Genomic DNA, 21,500 nt, shown 5'->3' on the forward strand with positions numbered 1-21,500 from the left:
ACGGGGATCATGGCTGGACCAAAAGTCAAAGTCCCCGCTAATCCACGGACCTGGGAGGAGGGGGGTGGGGTTGGGGCGTGGTTACAATTGACTGGTGCATTACGTTGATATATAAGTATGCAGTGTCTATGTAAATGAACGTTACCTCCGTAATATTGAATGCAGCAAACGTATGTTTTAGGTACAATCTATGCATTATTATTATTTTGTAACCGTAAGTAAACTATATATAATCAGCAGCATAAAATTACAAGTTTTCGTTTCAGAATTTTATTATATATGTTTTAGGTCAATCCAATCAAGTTAAGAAAACAATGCAACAAATTGTTTTTTGATATTCATTTCTTTTTTAGCATCATATTTACACTTTAAGAACTTCTTATTGTTGCGTTTTCATCATCGTACTGTTATGTTTTGAACATCGTACTGTCCTCTTTTCACCATCGTACTGTCGCGTTTTGACCATCATACTGTCATGTTTTCACCTTCGTACTGTCACATTTTCAACATCGTACTGTCATCATGGGACTGTCGCCTTTTTGCCATCGTACTGTTATGTTTCACCAACGCACTATCATGTTTTCACCTTGTAATGTCATGTTTTCACCATGGGACTGTCGCCTTTTCGCCATTATACTGTCTTGTTTTCACCATTGTACTGTCTTGTTTTCACCATTATACTGTCTTGTTTTCATCAAGGTACTATTTTGTTTTCACCATCGTACTGTCATGTTTTCACCTTCGTACTGCCATGCTTACAGCATGAGACTGTCACCTTTTCGCAATCGTACAGTCTTGTTTTCACCATTATACTGCCTTGTTCTTATCAACGTACTATCATGTTTTCACCATCGTACTGTCATGTTTTCACCTTCGTTCTGTCATGTTTTCAGCATGGGACTGTCTTCTTTTCGCCATCGTACTGTCTTGTGTTAACCATTGTACTGTCGCATTTTTACCATTTTACTGTCATGTTTTCTACATGGGATTGTCGCCTTTTCGCCATCGTACTGTCTTGTTTTCACCATCATACTGTCGCCTTTTCATCATTTTACTGTCATGTTTACACCATCATACTGTCAGGTTTTCACCATCCTGCTTTTATGTTTCACCATCGTAATGTATTTTTTTTCATCATGGGACTGTCGCCTTTTCGCAATCAATCTGTCTTGTTTTCACCATAGTACTGTCGCGTTTTTACCATTGTAATGTCATATTTTCGCCATCGTACTGCCATTTTTTAATCATCGTACCGTCATGTTTTCACTATCGTACTGTCGCGTTTTCACCACTATACTGTCATGTGTTCACAATTGTACTGTCATGTTTTAACCATCCTGCTTTTGTGTTTCACCATCGTAATGTATTTTCTTCATCATGGGACTGCGCCTTTTCGCCATCATTCTGTCTTGTTTTCACCATAGTACTGTCGGTTTTTTACCATTGTAATATCATTTTTTCGCCATCGTGCTGTCATTGTTTTGTTAATCGTACCGTCATGTTTTCACCATCGTACTGTCGCATTTTCACCACTATACTGTCAAGTTTTCACCATCGTACTGTCATTGTTTTCATCATCGTACCGTCATGTTTTTGCCATCGTACTGTCATGTTTTCACTAACGTTCTGTCATGTTTTCACCATGGTTATGTCATGTTTATGCCATCGTACTGTCTTGTTTTCACTATCGTAATGCCATGTTTTCACCATCGTACTGTTACCTTTTTTGCCATCTTACTGTTATGTTTTCACTAACGCACTGTCAGGTTTTTTTCATGGTAATTACATGTTTTCACAATTTTACTGTCATGTTTCCATCATGGTACTGTCAAGTTTTATCGTACTGTCATGTTTTCTACATAGGACTGTCGCCTTTACGCCATCGTACTGTCTTTATTCACCATCATACTGTCGCCTTTTCACCATTTTACTGTCGTGTTTTCACAATTGTACTGTCATGTTTTCACCATCCTGCTTTTATGTTTCAATCGTAATGTATTTTCTTCATCATGGGGCTGCGCCTTTTCGCCATCATTCTGTCTTGTTTTCACCATAGTACTGTCGCGTTTTTACCATTGTAATGTCATATTTTCGCTATCGTACTATCATTGTTTTCATCATCGTACCGTCATGTTTTTACCATCGTACTGTCGCGTTTTCACCACTATACTGTCAAGTTTTCACCATCGTACTACCATTGTTTTCATCATCGTACCGTCATGTTTACGCCATCGTACTGTCATGTTTTCACCAACGTACTGTCAAGTTTTCATCACGGTTATGTCATGTTTATGCCATCGTACTGTCTTGTTTTCACTATCGTAATGCCATGTTTTCACCATGGTACTGTTGCCTTTTTGCCATCGTACTGTCATGTTTTCACTAACGTACTGTCAGGTTTTTGTCATGGTAATGTCATGTTTTCACAATCGTACTGTCATGTTTCCACCATGGTAATGTCATGTTTTCACCACCATACTGTCATGTTTTCACCATAGTACTGTCATGTTTTCAACATCGGAATGTCATGTTTTCAGCATGGCACTGTTGCCTTTTTTGTCATCGTACTGTTATGTTTTTGTCATTGTACTGTCATGTTTTCACTTTCTTACTGTCATGTTTCCATCATGGGTATGTGGGATTTACATCATTGACTGATTTGTTTTAATAATCGTACTGTCGCGTTTACACCATCGTTCTGTCATGTTTTTACCATCATACTATCGCCTTACGGTGCGCATGCACATAAAATAATTTGCCCTTCATGTGAAAAAAATATCGGATACGATCACCATCATTGTAAATCTCCAATCATAATTGCGTCAAACTTAATGAAAATAATACAGATGTATAAGAAACGTCTCGTAAACTCATCGGTCGTTTGAAAAAACTAATGATAGAACAGCCCTAAAGCAAATGGCACAGTCTGAAGTAAAATGACGTAACGTCATATTTACTTTATAAAAGCACCTGTCTTTTTATGAATAATAATACTTCTACAACACTTCCTGCTATTGGAACTGCTACTGCTACTACTACTATTACTACTACTACTACTACTACTACTACTACTACTACTACTACTACTACTACTACTACTACTACTACTACTACTACTACTACTACTACTACTACTACTACTACTACCTGCTGCTGCTGTTGTTGTTGCTGCTGCTGCTACTGATACTGTTACTACTACTACAACAACAACAACAACAACAACAACAACTACTACTACTACTACTACTACTACCATCATCATCACCTACTACTACCTCTAACTACTATTAATTCTACTTGCTACTACAAACATCACCAGCACCACAACCACTTCTATTACTACAACTTCCACTACTATTACTACTCTTGCGATCTCTATTCTGACTATTTGCTTGCTCATGCTGCTATTCTGTAATACAACTATTCCATTCGGCATTTAACGTGTTTGAGAACCAAGGCAACCATAGAAACCCGAATATGTCAGTCTTATACGTTGTATTTTTAGAACAAAAACATCTGAAATAATATTCCACAAGCACCACCTAAAAGTTTTTTCCGGGAAACCGACCCTCCGTAGCAAACTTGGTGTAAATATGATGATTATTGAACATCAAATCTATGATAACTGAACTAATATTTTGGGTACATTGAATGCTATGTAAAGTAACATTATGATGATGATGATGATGATGATGATGATGATGATGATGATGATGATGATGATGATGATTGTGATTATGAGAATGTTTTTTATGATAGTTACGATAATGCCACATTGGCGACAATTTTTACAATAATACAAATCACAATGCGACGACGATGACGACAACTAAGATAATGATAATCATATCACGACGCAACATGACAACAATGATTACAATGACTATGTGATGACCACAACTAAGATAATGATATTTATAGTAGCAATTAGGCAACAACGACAATTATGCAAATCATGATGCAATGATGACGTGAATGGTGCTAACGAGGTTATAATGCGTAGTTGTTGTTGTTGTTGTTGATGTTGATGATGATGATGATGATGATGATGATGATGATGATCTTCGGTTGAAGATATATTTCATAGACACGCACCCCTGAAACCAACATGTTAGCACTTGGGGGGGGGGAAATCTTCTATGCTCATGCGCACCGGAAGACAATAGAACGATGATTATAACACAACAATACGATGATGACTTCATGACAGTGCGATGATGGAAATACAATTGTACTTCAATAAAAACGCGATAGTACGATGATGAAAACACTATAGTGCAATGATGATTACACGACAGTACGATGATAAAAGCAAGACAGTACGATGATGAAAACACAACAGTACGATAATAAAAACGCGGTGATAACAGCAGACAAAATAATGAAAGAAAATTAACATGCATTAAAAGAAACCATCCTTTTATACTACAGTTATCAATTTCCAAGAAAGAGTCTAACATTTGTTAGTAGGAGTCAGTTCCCACCAAACCTGCTCTATCATAGTTTATTACGCTGGTAAACTAGTGGCTGGCTGATTTGATTATCCATGCTGGTATATAGCAGTTAAGTTATGATAGTTGAATTAATTACTACAGTCCTATGCAGACCGCTGTTTGTTCTTACTGAAGGATTGACCAAAGTTGGGGGATTTATGGAGGATGGATGACTTACTAACTGAATTGCCCATCTCAATAACACCTATAATAAACACCTATATTATTTAATCATTCACTTCGTTCCATCAGATAAATGCTACTCAGTTGCAGTCTGAGGATTGAAAAATGCGTCTCTTTGTAAAGTCCAGTTCTGGTTGACTTGCCGGCAACAATGTACAAGCACATATTACTGAAAATAGAAAACTGGTTAGATAATAATAGCCGTCTCCCCGGCAATCTGTCCATTTCGATTTTTGTGTGAGTGAAATTATAAAATTTTGAGCGACTCAATAAAACTTCATATATTAATTGATTACGAACAATGAGAGAGAATACGAATGCTATTTAAGTATTTTGAAGTATATTTGCATCAATATTTAATTTTAATGAAATTGATAAAAATATGTTTTACTTGGAATATTGATGGTTGTTTTGATTCATTTAATTTAAACACGATTAGCTCAACTCTCATGAGTTATTCACAAATACACCTTTTCGAAGACGTCATCATATCAGAAAGTTTAAATGGTTTACGGTTAAACAGACATTGTTACCCTTAAAGAATTCTTTATATTTCACACAAGTTAACTACACCATGATATAAATTGGTAAAACATTTCTTAAACGAGGCACTTAATGCACCATAATCACTTAGCTTTGACACAAAGCCCCTGGGACGTAGATGGCAATTAAATTTTGGCATTAACTATCCAGCCACCAGAGTGCTAGATCTTAAATTACCTCAATGCCATGCTTATCAAACTGATCACAAGAATTAGTTATACATCATTATGCTGAACAAACTTGCATCGCGTCAGTGTCAGTGGCTAGCAGGGGAAAGTCTAGATCCCTGTTCTTGACATGGTTAGATTTCAAGGTAAAATTGTTCAATGTATGCTCAACTCGCCCATTCTTAATAACGTATAACTTACTTCAGGTCGTCTAACTATTTATTAGTAAAACATTTTTATAGTAAAAGTAACCTAAGCCTAAATCCCAGGTGCATTACGACACAAGGTGGTTTACATTTCTGTTACGCTTTGTGACTCTGTCTCATATACTTAAAAAGTGACAGTTGCACTTTCCTAATCACGACTTTTTAAAGTGACACATGGAAGCCGGGCAAATACCAAATAATTCGTATATTTGTAATGCAGCATTTTTGGCAATATTTTTTTTACAAAATTGGACTTCCTGTTGTTATTCTGTTTATTTAATTAGCGCAACTAGGTATCTTTTCTGAAGTTTTTTTAATATTACATTTGTCTAGTTGTTCTTTAGTCATCACTATTTCAATTTATTTAAATATTTCATGATTTTGAAATGGATCTTCTGTAGCGTTTGCTATGAATCCATGTCAAACATCCATTTCTTTGTATTTAGATGTATTAAACTAAATTAATTTCCGTGGTTTGAGGATTGTTAAATGGTGTTACAAGGAATGATAATATTTTAGGCACACCTGTGAACAATCTCTTTGCCCAGATTATCACTACGAGTTGCCATACTTTGTTGTATTTCAGGGATGCGAGATGCAACATATATCCCGATATCAATCACCTCGAAAAGAAGTGCATCGCTAAAACGCGGCAAATAAATGAGGTATAGTATCGGGATTGCCAATATAGTAATGTTTTAAATGTTTTAATTTGCTGGGAAAATCACACACAATAAGTTGTAAATACAAATATAACGAGCAATTTCTTTTCACACGCGTGAAGACTACATGAGATAAATGTGAAATTCCATACATTATTATGTTGTTGAATAGTATAAGGGTTTAATTGTAATGGTTTATTTTTCAGTTACAAGGGGAAATTCAGAATTTGAAAGAAAAACTGGTAAATAAAGACAGGCAGATTGCAGATATGCAGGTAATATGCCATTAAATCTTAAATGCTTAAAATGGTAAATGTTTTAAACTATTTTGATTAACTATTGACATGTCTTTTTATTGTATCGTAATATTTTCATTTCTGTTAAGAGACCTTGTCGTTGTTCAACTTTTAAAGTAGTGTAAATAAATAAGCATAGACCCTCTATTTTGTAACAAGTATTTCATTATATATGAACAACCTTATGAAGAACATAAAAAAGGAAAGCACACATGTTTATCTATAAATATTATTCATAAAATGAACATGAATTCTCTGTGAATATACGCCTATACACATTTGCAGAGAGTATTATGTTTTGTACTATTTAAATGTTTATTCAATATTTCCTATGTCGATTTAGAAAAATATGGCAAATTTTGAGGCCATGAACATATATTTTAGGCAAACCAAAACAGAATGTATGCAGAGAATGATAGTCTAATGCTCAGTGTGAAAATGGCAGAACAGACAGCAGCAAGGGCAAGGGCTTCCCTACCAAAGGTACTGTTTTTTACATGAAAACAAATTATATCCAATGAAGCTCGTTTTTTCTCATGATTATTATGTATATGTGCATGTTTATAGCTTTAACTTCAATAACAAAGTCCACAGCCTCTAACCACATACATAAATGCCGCATCTTATCAACCTAGAAGTAAATGGGGTACCTATTATGACCATATTCCTTGCATTTGTTTTAGCTCGTCTGTTTAAGAAATATGAGCTTACATCATAGCTTCATGGGGATATGTTGTTGTCTTTCGTTGAAAACGTGTTAAAGTTGATATATGTGTAGTAATCACACAAGTTACAGCTAAGATGATTGACAAGTATATTATAAATCATAGTAAAACAAAGGGTCAACGTTCATAACTCATGTAGTTCTTATTACTAATTTGCATTTTGGTAAAATATTGTCCTTTTTTGTCTTTTTTGCACACACAAGCGAAGCTATTGTTTAATTAACAAGGATAACAGTTGCAGTCTAATGATCTTTGATATCTTCATGTCGCCTTTTTTTAAATAATCAGTCCGTCAACCTATAAGACTGTCCATCGTTCATAACAGACTCTTTATGATGGCTATAACTATGTAATTTCATATTTTGACGATCTATTTTAAACAGTCTTTGGTAGATTAACTGAAAAATCTTCATTATATCTTCATTTCTTTCCATCAAACCTTCAGCACATGTGATTAGATGACAACCATATTTACAACATCAAAATGTGAAGGTCAAGTTAACACTTATGATCTTTGACCGGATTAAGAAATTAGTTGTAATGTAAAAGAAATGTTAAGTATATAGATGAAATATGTCTGCTTGCTGTCTGAGCCTTGTAATTATGTTTTCAAATTCCTGCAATGGGTGAAAATCCATATGAATTTCAACATTTGACGAGAAATAAAAGTTTGATTTTATATTCACATCTTTTATTCAATATTAATTTTGTAACAATAACTGAGTTTTGGAGCACTGCTTGTTTTTCATTAAAGAACAGCCAAATTCACCAATGCATATTTATGTTCCCAAAGTTTATTTATGCAGAAGGATCATGAAAACGATATTTTGCTTTGAAATAATGATATAAAGATCATTGTGTATCTCGATTCTAGATTCTGTTCCCATTTCTTTAACAACATATTACTACAACTGACATAAATTTATGGTAGAATGATACAAATATTACAAAGATAGATCTCTTAGTATGTCTTTTGTGACTATTGTTAGTGAAAAGAAGCTTCAATTTTAAGCTCTGTCTTTTTTCTTGACCCAAATAAATTTGTATATTTGTATTATACCATTTGCAGGAATCTCGGGTTGCTGCAAAGAAACAGCTTTTGCAGGAAACGGTTACACCAGCAAACAATGCCAGATTCGATAAGGTTTGTTTGTCTGAAGAAATACAACTAAAAACTAGGCTGAATTCATTTATTACATATGACTGATAATATTTGATAGACATACTTTTCTCCTACCTCAGATAAGTAAATCCAAAAATTTGGCCATGCAGGAAATTAGTATCTTGCCCTCGGGCAAAGATAAAACAAAGACCCGTATGAAATACAGTTGAACACTGCTATTCCGAACACCGTTTATCCGAATTGATCGCTATTTTTTTGGGGTCCCGATTTTACTCCTACTTTGTTTAACTAAATTTTTAATCTTTAATCCGAAATCGCTAGTCCGAATTAATCGCTATTCCCAAGTAAAAATTACGGGCCCGATTTGGTATTTCACACCTATTTATCACTTCTTATTTCGAACCTTATCATGTCATAGTTTTTCACACCATACTTCAATTACACCAGGGCATGGGCTTAGAGACAATGGAGCACAATTAGCGCTTGTTAAAGAATGAAATTGAGCACGCGTATTTTACAATCATCGATGTCAGAAAATTAGCAATTCATTTAGGTGATGTAGTGTGTATATAATTTCTGGTTAACACAACATGAATATCAATCGAATATACGCATTGCTCACTTAACCCGCTACCGAATAATCCGTACTATGTTCCGAATGCATACATGTGCTGTCAATTTGTTTTAAACGTTTTATGTTTTAATAAAGAAGTAAAAAAAACGAATTATTTGTCATTTAGTACATAATAAATCAACAAATATTTGTGTATACGAAATATCACTCAAACCGAATGTATCATATTGGTTACGTGTAACCGAAATTGCAATCTTCACGACTTAGTATTTCACGTCATCTATTATTCGCGAACGCTGTCAATTTTATGAAAATTGTTAATCCGAAATATCGTTATCCCGAATATTTTTGGGTCCCTACGATTTTCAATTAACGGTGTTCAACTGTACTTTTTTATTGTCATAAAGAGTTCCAGTAAAAAATACATTTTTACCTCATTTTGTTAAACTGAGATGGGAGAAAAAGCATATACCATAGCCGCCCGTATAAGAAAGGTTTGTCCCAACACTCGCTCAGGGTGTTCTGTGAAAACTCAGTAAACCTCGAGTAAACCTCGTTTCCACAAAACACCCGACGCACAGGTTGGTAATGAACCCATCTTACGCTCTCGGCCATGTAGGATACTAATAATAACGTTGATACGTAATCGAGTTAGCTAAACACTTCCAACTAAAAAACAGAAATTGCCAACAGCAAAATTAAGTTAAAGTTATAGTTCAGTAGTTGTAAAGATTGTATGAAAATAATAATTGAATTTAAGAAAAACAACTTATACATGCTAAATTATTAATGTTTATTTTCCATGATTTCTTTACCAAAGATAACTGGCACAATCTTATTTTATGTAACAATTATAACTGAGCATAATAAATGATTTTAGTAATGAACTGAAACTTTCCTACCAGTATTCAAATGAAAACTTGGCAAGTGGCATACATGTATTGCATATCACATTCATGTTGTATGCAAAATAATAACAATATGCAATATAATACTCAGTCATATTCGTATACTTTTGCAATTGCTTTAGAGCCCCGGTCCTGTGGTTAGACCATATACTTTAAAATCACGCTGTTGCGGATTCGAATCCCGCCTCCGTCCAGCATATTTTTTTAATGGTTTCCCCACCTGTTTGTTATATGCTTTTCATAAAGTTAATCGTTATTTTAGTACAGCAGGATTCAAAAATATATTTTCAGACAGCAGAAACTGAAACTTTAGCCGAAATAGCAGAAAATATGACGGTAATACAGAAATATAAAGCCATTTGTCTATTAATGTATGAAACATTATATAACAAAGCCATTTGTCTTTTAAAGTATAAGACATTATATAACAAATATACTGAACTTAAAATGATCATTAATTGGATTTTGGCTGTAATGGCAATATGTAGTATACACTGTAATTTTAAGAATACACCACATCTATAAAATCTAGGAAATACTTATATGTTTGGTTCGTCTTCAGGTGGCAGTTGTGGAATATACAAACCAGAGTGTGTATATTGGAGAAATGGAGGGAAACATGATGACCTTTGCCCGTCGGCCAGTCGGAAAACTAACAAGTTCTCTCAACGTAAAAAAATAAACAGAGCGTGATTTTGAATCCCTTGGACAAAATGAAAATTAATCGTCGATATTTAATTGCAAAATTCGAAGGATGTAAGAAAGACAACGTAATACAATTATCGGAAATTCAGATTCAACTTATAAATCAGTCCGTAGTTTCGTATTGTTCCAAACAAGTTTTAGACATCTAAAACGTCATATATTTGGTATGATCATAAATATCAGATAACAGTTTGCCTGTACATATCATTTAAACCTTGTTTTTGTATTTCAGTAAGCTTACATTGTGTTTACATTTTGTAAATATTTGTACATTTTATGATTGAGTTATTTTTTATTTACTTTTGCTTTGCCTTAAAGCCTATTTTATTTTAGTAAGTTACTAATTCAAGTTTCATTTTGTGAACACAGAGAATCGGTCAATGGCGAAGTCGGGAATCTAGTCTTGGTCTCTCGAGAGCCATTTCAGTATGCTTAGCTCTTACCCTACATAACTCATTATTAAAGTTCTTCCTGTGATTTCTGTGATGGAGTTTTTTTTATTTATCCACTCCTCTGTGCATAAAGCCCGACATATTTGAGAAAGTGCCGTCTTTGGTATTCATGAAATATTACATTTATACCCTTTATTGTCACTTGATAACAGTTCGAAGGCCATCATGCTTTGGCTCATCTACTCTGTGTTTATTATATTTTTTTTCAATTTTGTTTTCATAATTTGTTTGTATGAAATACCCCTTCTTACAACAACATTTGTGTCCAGCATAAGCTGACTCAGAGTCTGATATAGTGACATCCTTGTAGGAAATATAAATCCACTTTTGAATGTTTGCTATAGGTTGTTTAGCATATACTATAAAGTATTCCGATCAAGAAAATGTCTTGTAAATGACGAGAACGAATGATAGAAGTATTATTATTTTTTTGAATAGATAACTTTAAGCAGATACTTTAGGTTTATTTTAATGATATGGAAAGAAACATAGAACAATAAAAAAGTACTGAACCTGCTCAATGTTTACTGATAGAACATTCACCAATTATGTTAATCATGTTCTCGATGATTTTTTTTTATTTAAACATACTTTAAATGTAAATTTCATAACATACACTTAGTTGTTTGTCATTCACGTTGTGAATAAATTTTAAAACTGTATATGTGTTATAACCGAAAAATGTTCAATACTGCTATTCATTTAAATGCCCCAGTCTGAGAGGCAAATAGATTTCACTTGTCTGTCTGTTCGTCGGTTCATCCAGCTGTCACAAAACATTTTGTCACACGTATCTCCGGCAGTAAATTAGCAAGAGTCGTAAAACCAGCATGTCTAGTTTTGCATCTTAAGTTCTATTTGTCTGTTGGCTGTTTGTATGTTTGTCAAATAATCATATTTGTATTTCACTTCATCTGGTAACATCCCCGAATTGTTTTGGTTATGTTACCAAACCTTTCAAGATTTAGTTGGTAATATTCCCAGAAATATATTTAACTCTGTCAATAAATGTGAGCTGGTTAAGCTCTGCGATTATGTTAAAGAATCAGTATGTATTCGTAATGCTGTTCCTAATAATTATTATTATTAATAATTTAGTTCATCCTCTGATACTGCCTTTACGTCAACATATTTGTGTCTTTAACCATAGCACTAACCATGTACAAGCATTTGATATCAAAAACCTAAGTGTATGTGTTTAGACGATGTTCTGATGTATATGACTTATAAACGTCTGTTCTGTTCTTTTCTGTGTTTTTGTTTTAAATCATAATATGCGAAAGTCCACACTTGTATTTAAAATAATTATTGTCACATTGTAAAATTGCAAGAGACATACCTGTAATACTGAAATAAAATAACATTCTGGTAGGTTTAAACAACCAGGAATATGTAATATATGTCGTTCTATCAAATAACACTTTTTGAGTCAAACGTCATGGTCATAACTCATATTCGCCATTAAAATGTTGTCGTATTTACTTATTCCCTTCTAAGAGGACACATTTTATCTGCAAATATCTGTTATCATCTGAACACGATTGAACACTATGTCTACTATCCTCACACTTTGAATGGTCATAATCTTTAAACTGCCTTAAAGTCATCCAATGGCAATGACCAATCAGCTGTCATTTCAGTCCATGCGTATTTCGATTGTTCAAATAATCCTGACAACATGGCGCTCAGGGAGGGGGGGATTAATGTTTGACAAACATCTCTTGTTATAAAATGTTTATATTTTTTTTAGAAATGTTTAGAACAATTTTAGTCATACTATAGATTATTCTGGGAATATAACAAACATGCTGAAAAACCTGCCGTTAATTTTAATACTATGCAATGAAAGATTTTGGTAATATTCCCAGAATGTTTCATGTCCTACAGAAGCCCACGTGGAGCTTTTTCTTTTGGATTATTTTATTTCAATTCATCTTTTGATATGCCCCAAAATGTTTTGGTAATGTTACCAAATATTTCAAGATAATATAATTGTATTCAGGATGAATTTGAGAACGATAACGGAAAATGTTCGTAATTCATTTTGGGAATATTACCAAATATTTGTGACTATTCCTAGTTTAAAAATGATATAGAAAATCTCTCGGCATAATATGGATTATTTTGGGAATGTTCTCAAAAATGTTGAAAAGCCCTTACTATGAACTGTTTGGTCCTACAGAAACTATTTGTGGAGTTTTCAAAGGCTTTTTGTTGAATAAGTTTGTTTCAGTTCATCTGGTAATATTCTCAAATAATTTTGGTAATGTTACCAAATATCACGATCAAATTGGTAATATTCCCAGAAAACCTGGACATTTTATTCAGAATCCTAGCAGAAAATGTTCATCATTTATTTTGGGAATATTACCAAATATTTGTGACTTTTCATAGTTGAAGAATATTTTTGAAAATCTCTCGGCATAATATCGATAGTTTTGGGAATGTTCCCAAAAATGTTAAAACCCCCACTATAACTTTAAATACTAAACTATGAAATGTTTGGTAATATTCCCGAAAGGTTTTGGTAATGTTACCAGAAATTTCAAGATTAACTTTGGTAATAGTCCCAGAAAACCTGGACGTTATTTCCAAGACGAATTTTAGAATGTTAGCCGAAATTGTTCATAATTCAGAAAAATACCAAATATTTATGACAACCCCTAGTTTTTATTAATTTTTAGAAAACCTCTCAACATACTATGGATACTTTTGGGAATATTACCAGAAATGTTGAAAACCACACCATAACTCTTCAATACTATTTTACAAAGTATTTGGAAATATTATCAAAATGTTTTGGTAATGTTACCAACTTTTCAAGATCAAATTGGAAATATTCCCAGAAAACCTGAACATTATACTCAGAATCCTAGCAGAAAATGTTCATCACTTATTTTGGGAATATTACCAAATATTTGTGACTTTTCATAGTTGAAGAATATTTTAGAAAATCTCTCGGCATAGTATTAATTATTTTGGGAATGTTCCCACAAATGTTGAAACCCCCACCACAACTTTCAATACTATACTACAAAATGTTTGGAATTATTTTCAAAATGTTTTGGTAATGTTACCAAATTTTCAAGATCAAATTGGTAATATTCCCAGAAAACCAGGCATACTATGGATACTTTTGGGAATATTACCAGAAATGTTGAAAACCACACTATAACTCTTCAATACTATACTATGAAGTGTTTGGTAATATTCCCAAAGATATTTCTAATCCTACAGAAATGCTTTGAGGACATTACAAAGGGTTTCTGTTGAATAAAAATGTTACCATGCTGAAAAGGGAAAGTTGCGTTTTCCCTTTTCATTTTGCTGTTTGTTATTCGTCTAAATAGGCGATTTTGAGATAAATGCACTTTTGCAATCAAAATAGTGGTACCTGGTATGTCTGCGTATTTTCTGTTCTTTTTTGTCAGAAGCCGATTTCTTTCCATAGCCTGCAGTTCCTGTTCTGACTTTCGCTCTTGATTCAACTGCATTTTCTAACGAATAATCAGAACACAACATTATATATGCATAATATTAATGTAAATTTTGATACGAAGTAGTTACATTAAACATTAAAACACCGTTAATCCGAACACCGTTTATCCGAATTTATCTTTGTTTCTTATTTTTTATTGGTCCCGATTTTTTTTTCTGATTTTTGTATTAAAAATTTGATCAATAAACCGATTATTGCTTTTTTGAATTTTTCGCTCTTTTAAAGTCAAAACTACCGTCCTAAGTTTATATCAATTATCTTTCGTAAACTGAACTATGTAACATACGTCGATGTCAGATAATGAGCGACTTATCTTGGATGAGTGATGTTTGTTTATAATCGTTGGTTTACACGTTACACTTAATATGATTTAAAATATTTATATTACCACAATCGCCACATTACTCTCTCGACTCGCTGTCGAACTATCCGGCGACAAGTTCATAACGTCTTGTTAATAAAAATTTTAAAAAAAATGTTTGGCGTTCTTTTACAATAATTCAACATAACTGTATACTGAAAACGAGCATTCATAAAAAATGTTGATAATGTGTAGCCGACATTGCAATATTTACCACTACATATTTTACGTCACCGATGATTTACGAACGCTTTAATTGTCGTAAAAGTGATGATCCGGATTATCGTTAGACGGATATCGTTTATGTAGGTCCCGACGACTTTGGATTAACTGTGTTTACATTAATTTTAAACATTGATTCACTATAACCTTTGATACCTTAAGTAACACTTTGATACTTTGAGTAAAACCCCTACCTCAAACTGCTTCTGTGTCTCCTGTTTCCTTGACATCATATGCATATATTCATGGAAGTGTTCTCGTTTTATCAACGAGCAATCAAGAGTCAATGAATGGACCAAAACATCGTGTAGATACTTGTATTGACTCTGAAAGTATAAAATCATAGTTATTAGATAAACAGTGGTTTTAGTGTATGCTTTAGTTACTTTCGGACGTACTGCTGGAATACTTTATAGTATGCATTAATGCTACACTTCCTTGAACTGCATTTGACATAAAAATAAGATGTAAACATTTAATCAATTTGGTAATGATTGAAAGAAACAATTAACTAGCAAGGAATAAAATATAAAAGAAAATATTCAATCTTTCCTTTGTCCTGTAAATACTTTAGTTAATTTAAATGGACGCAATCACACTTTTCACCATCTCTTTTATAAAATAGTACCCTACTGCGCTTAACGATTAACGTACCACGCGTTTTGGCGCCTATTCATTTACTAATCTTATACAAAATATATATCAGTAAACATCTAACCAAAGTCTGAATCATGCTGGGTCTGTTCTGTCTCATATTGAGAACACATCCCGGGATATCTATAGATCATTCTGCCTCACCCTCTTTGGCCAGAATGTCCAGAGCTATGTAAGTTCCCGTTCTTCCTACGCCCGCACTGAAGACATTCAAAACTCAATGTTTGTCTATTGTATCTGCACAGAAGATTGTACAGGAGCATGCCTCGATTTTCCTCGATTCTATTAAACTTAGTTTGATTTACTAGTACTACTATTTTCAATGCGTTTAAGTTAATACTTTTTTAAATATTCCACGATAGTGTCCCTGTAAATCGTAGAATGTATTTATATCACTATTTCTGGCGTATTTATACTTAATACTTTCAGACTTATATGATGTGCTGAGTAAATAGTTTGCGTGAGGTAGGCGATTTATTTCACAGGCATGATAATGATTTTAAATTTTAAAACTAAAACTGGATACCCATGTATGCCAAACTATGCTTATGTAAGGCCGTTTACTTTTATAAATACACGGAATGAATATTTACGAGTATAATAACGGTTTTATATAATTTGGTAGTGTAGTGCAGTAGTGGATGCATCGATCCCTGGAATTTTTCAATGTCAGATCAAGGTTACTTGGTCACTTCTCGTAGTAAGGATATAGCTTGCAGTATGAATGCTGATTGATTATGCGAATGGCGACGAGTCATACCGTTGAGTAGACTCAATACCGATACAATAAGAAAATAATTAGTCATGTTGTAAATCTGTTTTAAATAATTATAATGCATTTTTAACGTTTAAATGCCACGTCATGTAGTTATATAGATTAATTGCGTATTGAATACGCTTAGGAGATCATATTCCCAATTAGGCATCCAGTCTTAATATATGGACAGTAGGCTTTTCTAGATTTACAACGAAGCCAGGGGCCCTTACCCACGCTTTGCGTTAGCTAATAAATTTGATCACATTGGCCATTAGTGACAGATATCGTTACGAAACGGTGCAGTAAACAGAACGGCCCATTCAAAATAGGCCCGATCCAGAATTATATTAATAGCCAAATCATTGAAGCGTTTTTGATACCTAACACCGAAATATTTTTTCTTGCTTATTCTAGTAGTATACATCATATTCAAATACACATTTCCAAGCGAGTGTTATCTAATTGTTGTTTAATTGTCTTATACAAAAACATACTTTTATAAATGAAAAACACTATAAAATAAAACCAAGACTGCTATGTGAATCGCTTCTCAATTTATTTTTTATATTTGTCTTATCTTAAATGTTTTGAATTTATTTTCTAACATGCATTTATTTCATAAATGGTTGAAACGGTCTTAACATTTGCTTCAAGCTAGATTATGAACGGTTAAATATTTCTAAACCAAAGCTTGTCACCCTACCTGCAATGCACTATAACTGGTCCGTCGAAGGTACTCGGCAAGGCGTTCACTTTCTGTCTGAACTCTATAATTGAGGTGAAGTTTTCTGGAATGTCCTTATCTGGCCAAGCTGTGAACTGAAGGTGATGCAGATTTCTATCTTCGGAATTCTGTTTACCCTGTTTCGAAATGAAAAAAAAAATAAAGTAAAGAAGTGGTTCATATTGATAACCTTGTGTTGTGATGTTATACATCTACGATGCATGCCATTGGTAAGATGATTTATTTAATCTATATTTTGAAAAATAACAATGTGTAAAAGTGTGTTAGTCAGATGACAGCGTAATCACATTGAATATAAACAATGAAAACTGAAATTCGTTTAAATGCATATTTTCTTAAAAGGAACGACATGTAAAATAATTATATTTAAGATGATATCCTAACTTCGCAAAAGAATGTAAATGGAAATGAAGTCACTGAATATTTATTTCACATTTCATGCTTATTATTGACTATCATTATTTTCTTTACTGTTAAACTTTTTAATATTTTGCTTCGGAAATAACACATAATGTAAAAGCTAATGTTACAAAACAATCGGTAAGTTGATATTTTATTTTGGTTGAAATATTTAACATAATTTCTAAAAACTTTCACCTTTAAGGAAGTCATTATCGCGCTTGTTTGATCCAGTAACAACTAAAGTGCACATACTTAATTCAAGATCTAGTGGAAACTTATTTCAAGTGGGGGACTATTGAGGCATTCAAAAGTAGATGTTTAAGCCTCCCTTCCTGAAACACACTCCAAAATAGTGTTTCCTTCATATTATAAGGGAGAAACTTCCGCGTGCAATAAAAGATGACATCAATAATTCAAAAACTATTTATTAAATCTTATATGAGTTTTTTCTGCCTAGGTTTCTTAAATACTAAGTTGTATTATGTCCTTTTTGCACACCGGAGATATATGCTGAAACCTAGACCAAAGACGTTAAACATGGTATTTGTCCCATACCTGTTGCTTAGCCTTTGGGGACTGTACTGGAAAACTTGGAGTACTCAGTAATGATAAATCGGTCAGTCGTTCGAATCCGATGATGCGCTACCATATTCCCAGACACAGGATGTGTTGTGATTTGTATCACTTATAGGCTAATTTTAATTATTAATCGGATTTAGATTTAAGCATACTTACACAAGATCCATCAACCTAATTGTTTTCGTGAAAACTCAAACCACTGGCATTGTCCAAGGAAATTAAACTTTACCTTGGAAAACGTAAGCTGTCTCCAAATGAAATCTGCGTACAGTTTTTCAACCTTGCACACAACTTCTATATCGCCATATAGGTTTCTCTGACCATGACCTGGCCAGTATTGCTCACATTTGGTTTTCTGCAAAGAAACATATATTTACTAATTATTAATTTTATTGATATAACGTTGCACATAAGTATTATAACTTTTATGATTATACGGACTTATACCAATGACAATGACACTTTAATGCCAGAGAGGCAAAAGAGAAATAATATAATATGTCATAACCATCAATCTCTTTTTTAATTTTCTTAAATACCGATAAAACATGATATTCCATCTGCATAATGTTTATGGTATTCATCTAATTGTAGATCGTTGTAAATATAAGTATTTGCTATCCATTCATCACAAAACCAAAACACTCTTTATCATAGAAGGTCACAAAATTATCATTCAGATACAACCTTACCTCACACTCTAACATGTTAGTCACCATAACAATTTTCTCCACTTTCTGTTGCCAGACCATTCGCCAGAATTGGCCGAAATCGCCGAGCTGTTTAGCCATTGGACCTAAATATTTGCCATATACGTTTACATTATTACGTACAAAATTGAAGGTGTTTTTTTTTCAAAACAAGTATTAATGTATAATGGTTTAAAAGTTTGTTGCATAGAATATATTATTAATATTAAACAAATGTTGAATAAATAAACGATAAAAAATACATCATATTACCCAAAGCAGCTATGTATGCATTTCGTTTCCTGAAACCCTGGAAGAAATAGATTGTGTTGATTTTGCCTACGGTCATTCAATTATATAATATTTTTAAATTAAATTCAAGAATACCAAATGTTCAATTATAACTTCGTTATCAGAAACAGTGATGGCTTAAAAAATATTGCGTATATACGAATTGATTTGTGAATTACTATTTGTACATAGCAATTAAAATCACAAACCTCCTTCAACATGAATATTAATTGTCTGAACTGCTCAAGCAAAAATAACTCAAATATAACAAACAATATCAATAATAATAATAATAATAATAATAATAATAATAATAATAATAATAATAATAATAGTAATACGTTTTCCTTGTATGAACTTACGTCTATATAGCTTGCATTGATATAGTCAGTGTCTCCTCCACGTACTACAACACGCGTATCATCATCTAAAATGAAACTAAGAACACTAGTACAGCACTATAAGGCAATTGCAATCGTGCTAAATAACGCTAAATAACGCTCAAATAAGTCAAGGAAATTGGAAAGTGAACAAGAAAATAGAAGAAAAACAATCTCAGGTATAAACGCCTGAAACTTACAGAAATGTTTCGGAAACAAAGTATAAAACTGTGCCATTTTACGCATCGAAGAAAACACAAGGAAAGAAGGGAAATGGTTCTTACACGGATAGATTCCTTTATATCTATTTCTGTGCATGTTAAGCTTCGTTTGTGAAACTTCGTAAGGTTTCACGAGACCGTACGGTATTTTCTGAAAATTGAAAAAAATAAAGAATAAACGCTATACAATTATAAACAATATTCATGTTCGAAAGTTGAATAAGTTAACTTAATGTAAACATATACGTGTACCTACAATTATACAAAATGTATTACATGTAATAAAACTTAGAAACATGTGTTAGACATCAAGGCAGTGTACGGTACCTGAAATTCTTCTTCTTGATCCTTATATGTTTTGTACATATTCAGGTAAATCGACAAGCATTAGTTTACATTTCCTAACTTCTTTTGCGTTGTTGAAATAAACACAATCATTTGTCTCAAACATAGGTGTGATTGCCCGTGCAGAAACATCATCTGCGTCTGAAACATCGTATTTTGCAGTCGAAACGTTTTTGTTTCAAAATAAAACTTTCATTATTACAATTGCGATAACCCCGCTTACCAATAGTAAGGTTGTCTATTAAAACAGGCGTATTTTCCTTGCGAGAGCTCTTCGGTGATGGATTTTGGTAAGTGGAGTTTTCTATTGTTACAGAGTGAACATTGTCCGTATCGTCCGTATCGTCATTGGCATTCTCTACACAGAAAGCTCCTAAAGACATAAGATAAGTTTGATATTCAATAAGGCATTCATTTTAAAGATCAACATACAGATGCCCTTCCAGTTAACCCTTACATAAGTGGCACAACTTTGTTCATATCCATCCTAGTTTTATATTACTTAATTTGCCTTATTTGATAACTGCAAAGTTTAAGACCTTTATCATGCAGCAATGTTACATATCCGTCGAACTATTGGTATATATTGAATAAACAAAATATATCATTAAATACATAACACAAACGTACTCCTTTTGTTTACCGTTGCGTACACAGCGGATAAGTTCTCGGGTTCTTTTGCAGGAGATTTGCTTTTAGTCCTTAACTTGTTTTTTCTGAAAGTATATTCAGGGACTTCCATTATATTTTCAAGAGTATCGTTATAATATAAGGTATAAAGCATTGTTAATTGAAACGGATGTATTTTTGCCGCTGCAGACGTATGAATTAACTAATTACCTTCTACGAAGCAACAGCAATCCAACAACAACAATGACAGTTAGAGCGACAACTCCGCCACCAACTCCCAAAACGAGTGCTGCTGCTGACGATGTTTGTTGTTTCACGTTCGTTTTAATGACTAAAGAGGTCCCACGTGTATTAGGAATAAAAAACAATGTATGCAATATTTAAAAAACAGTAAAGTTAGATACGAGTATTCGGGTAATGTTGCATGCAAAATAATGACTTATCCGGTTATTTGCTTTCTTAGAAAAAGGATCGCGTGTATTACATAACAGTCAAATATGCAATGTTTGTTCGCCGTTGATTATTGATAATATTTTGTATGCTAGAATATCAGCACTTGACGTATTATATGTTTAGCCTGTTTTACCTTTTGGACAGAACACTCCTTTGTATCCAAGCTCGCAACCGTATAAACATATCCCAGTCCTTTCAGAGCAAATTGTGCTACCCGCCGTTGATATACAATGCT

The 21,500-nt window shown here is 33.2% G+C and overlaps 1 protein-coding gene and 1 long non-coding RNA gene across 3 annotated transcripts in view; both read right to left on the reverse strand.

The window, feature by feature from the left end:
• Nucleotides 1-21,500, reverse strand: part of LOC128206770 (receptor-type tyrosine-protein phosphatase alpha-like) — a 124,645-nt gene that overhangs the window by 13,493 nt on the left and 89,652 nt on the right. For both annotated transcript variants that reach the window (XM_052909460.1, XM_052909465.1), the window contains exon 13: nucleotides 14,432-14,534. In XM_052909460.1, the coding sequence (XP_052765420.1) occupies nucleotides 14,432-14,534 (103 nt within the window). The remainder of the gene's footprint in view (nucleotides 1-14,431; nucleotides 14,535-21,500) is intronic.
• Nucleotides 19,598-21,133, reverse strand: LOC128206798 (uncharacterized). The gene is made up of 5 exons (XR_008256583.1): nucleotides 21,023-21,133; nucleotides 20,813-20,898; nucleotides 20,406-20,555; nucleotides 19,901-19,988; nucleotides 19,598-19,663 (listed from the first exon to the last, which is right to left on the reverse strand). It is a non-coding gene; the product is annotated as an uncharacterized LOC128206798 (long non-coding RNA).

This window comes from Mya arenaria, chromosome 10 (genome assembly GCF_026914265.1).
Source record: "Mya arenaria isolate MELC-2E11 chromosome 10, ASM2691426v1".
In the NCBI taxonomy this organism is placed as follows: Eukaryota; Metazoa; Mollusca; class Bivalvia; order Myida; family Myidae; genus Mya; species Mya arenaria.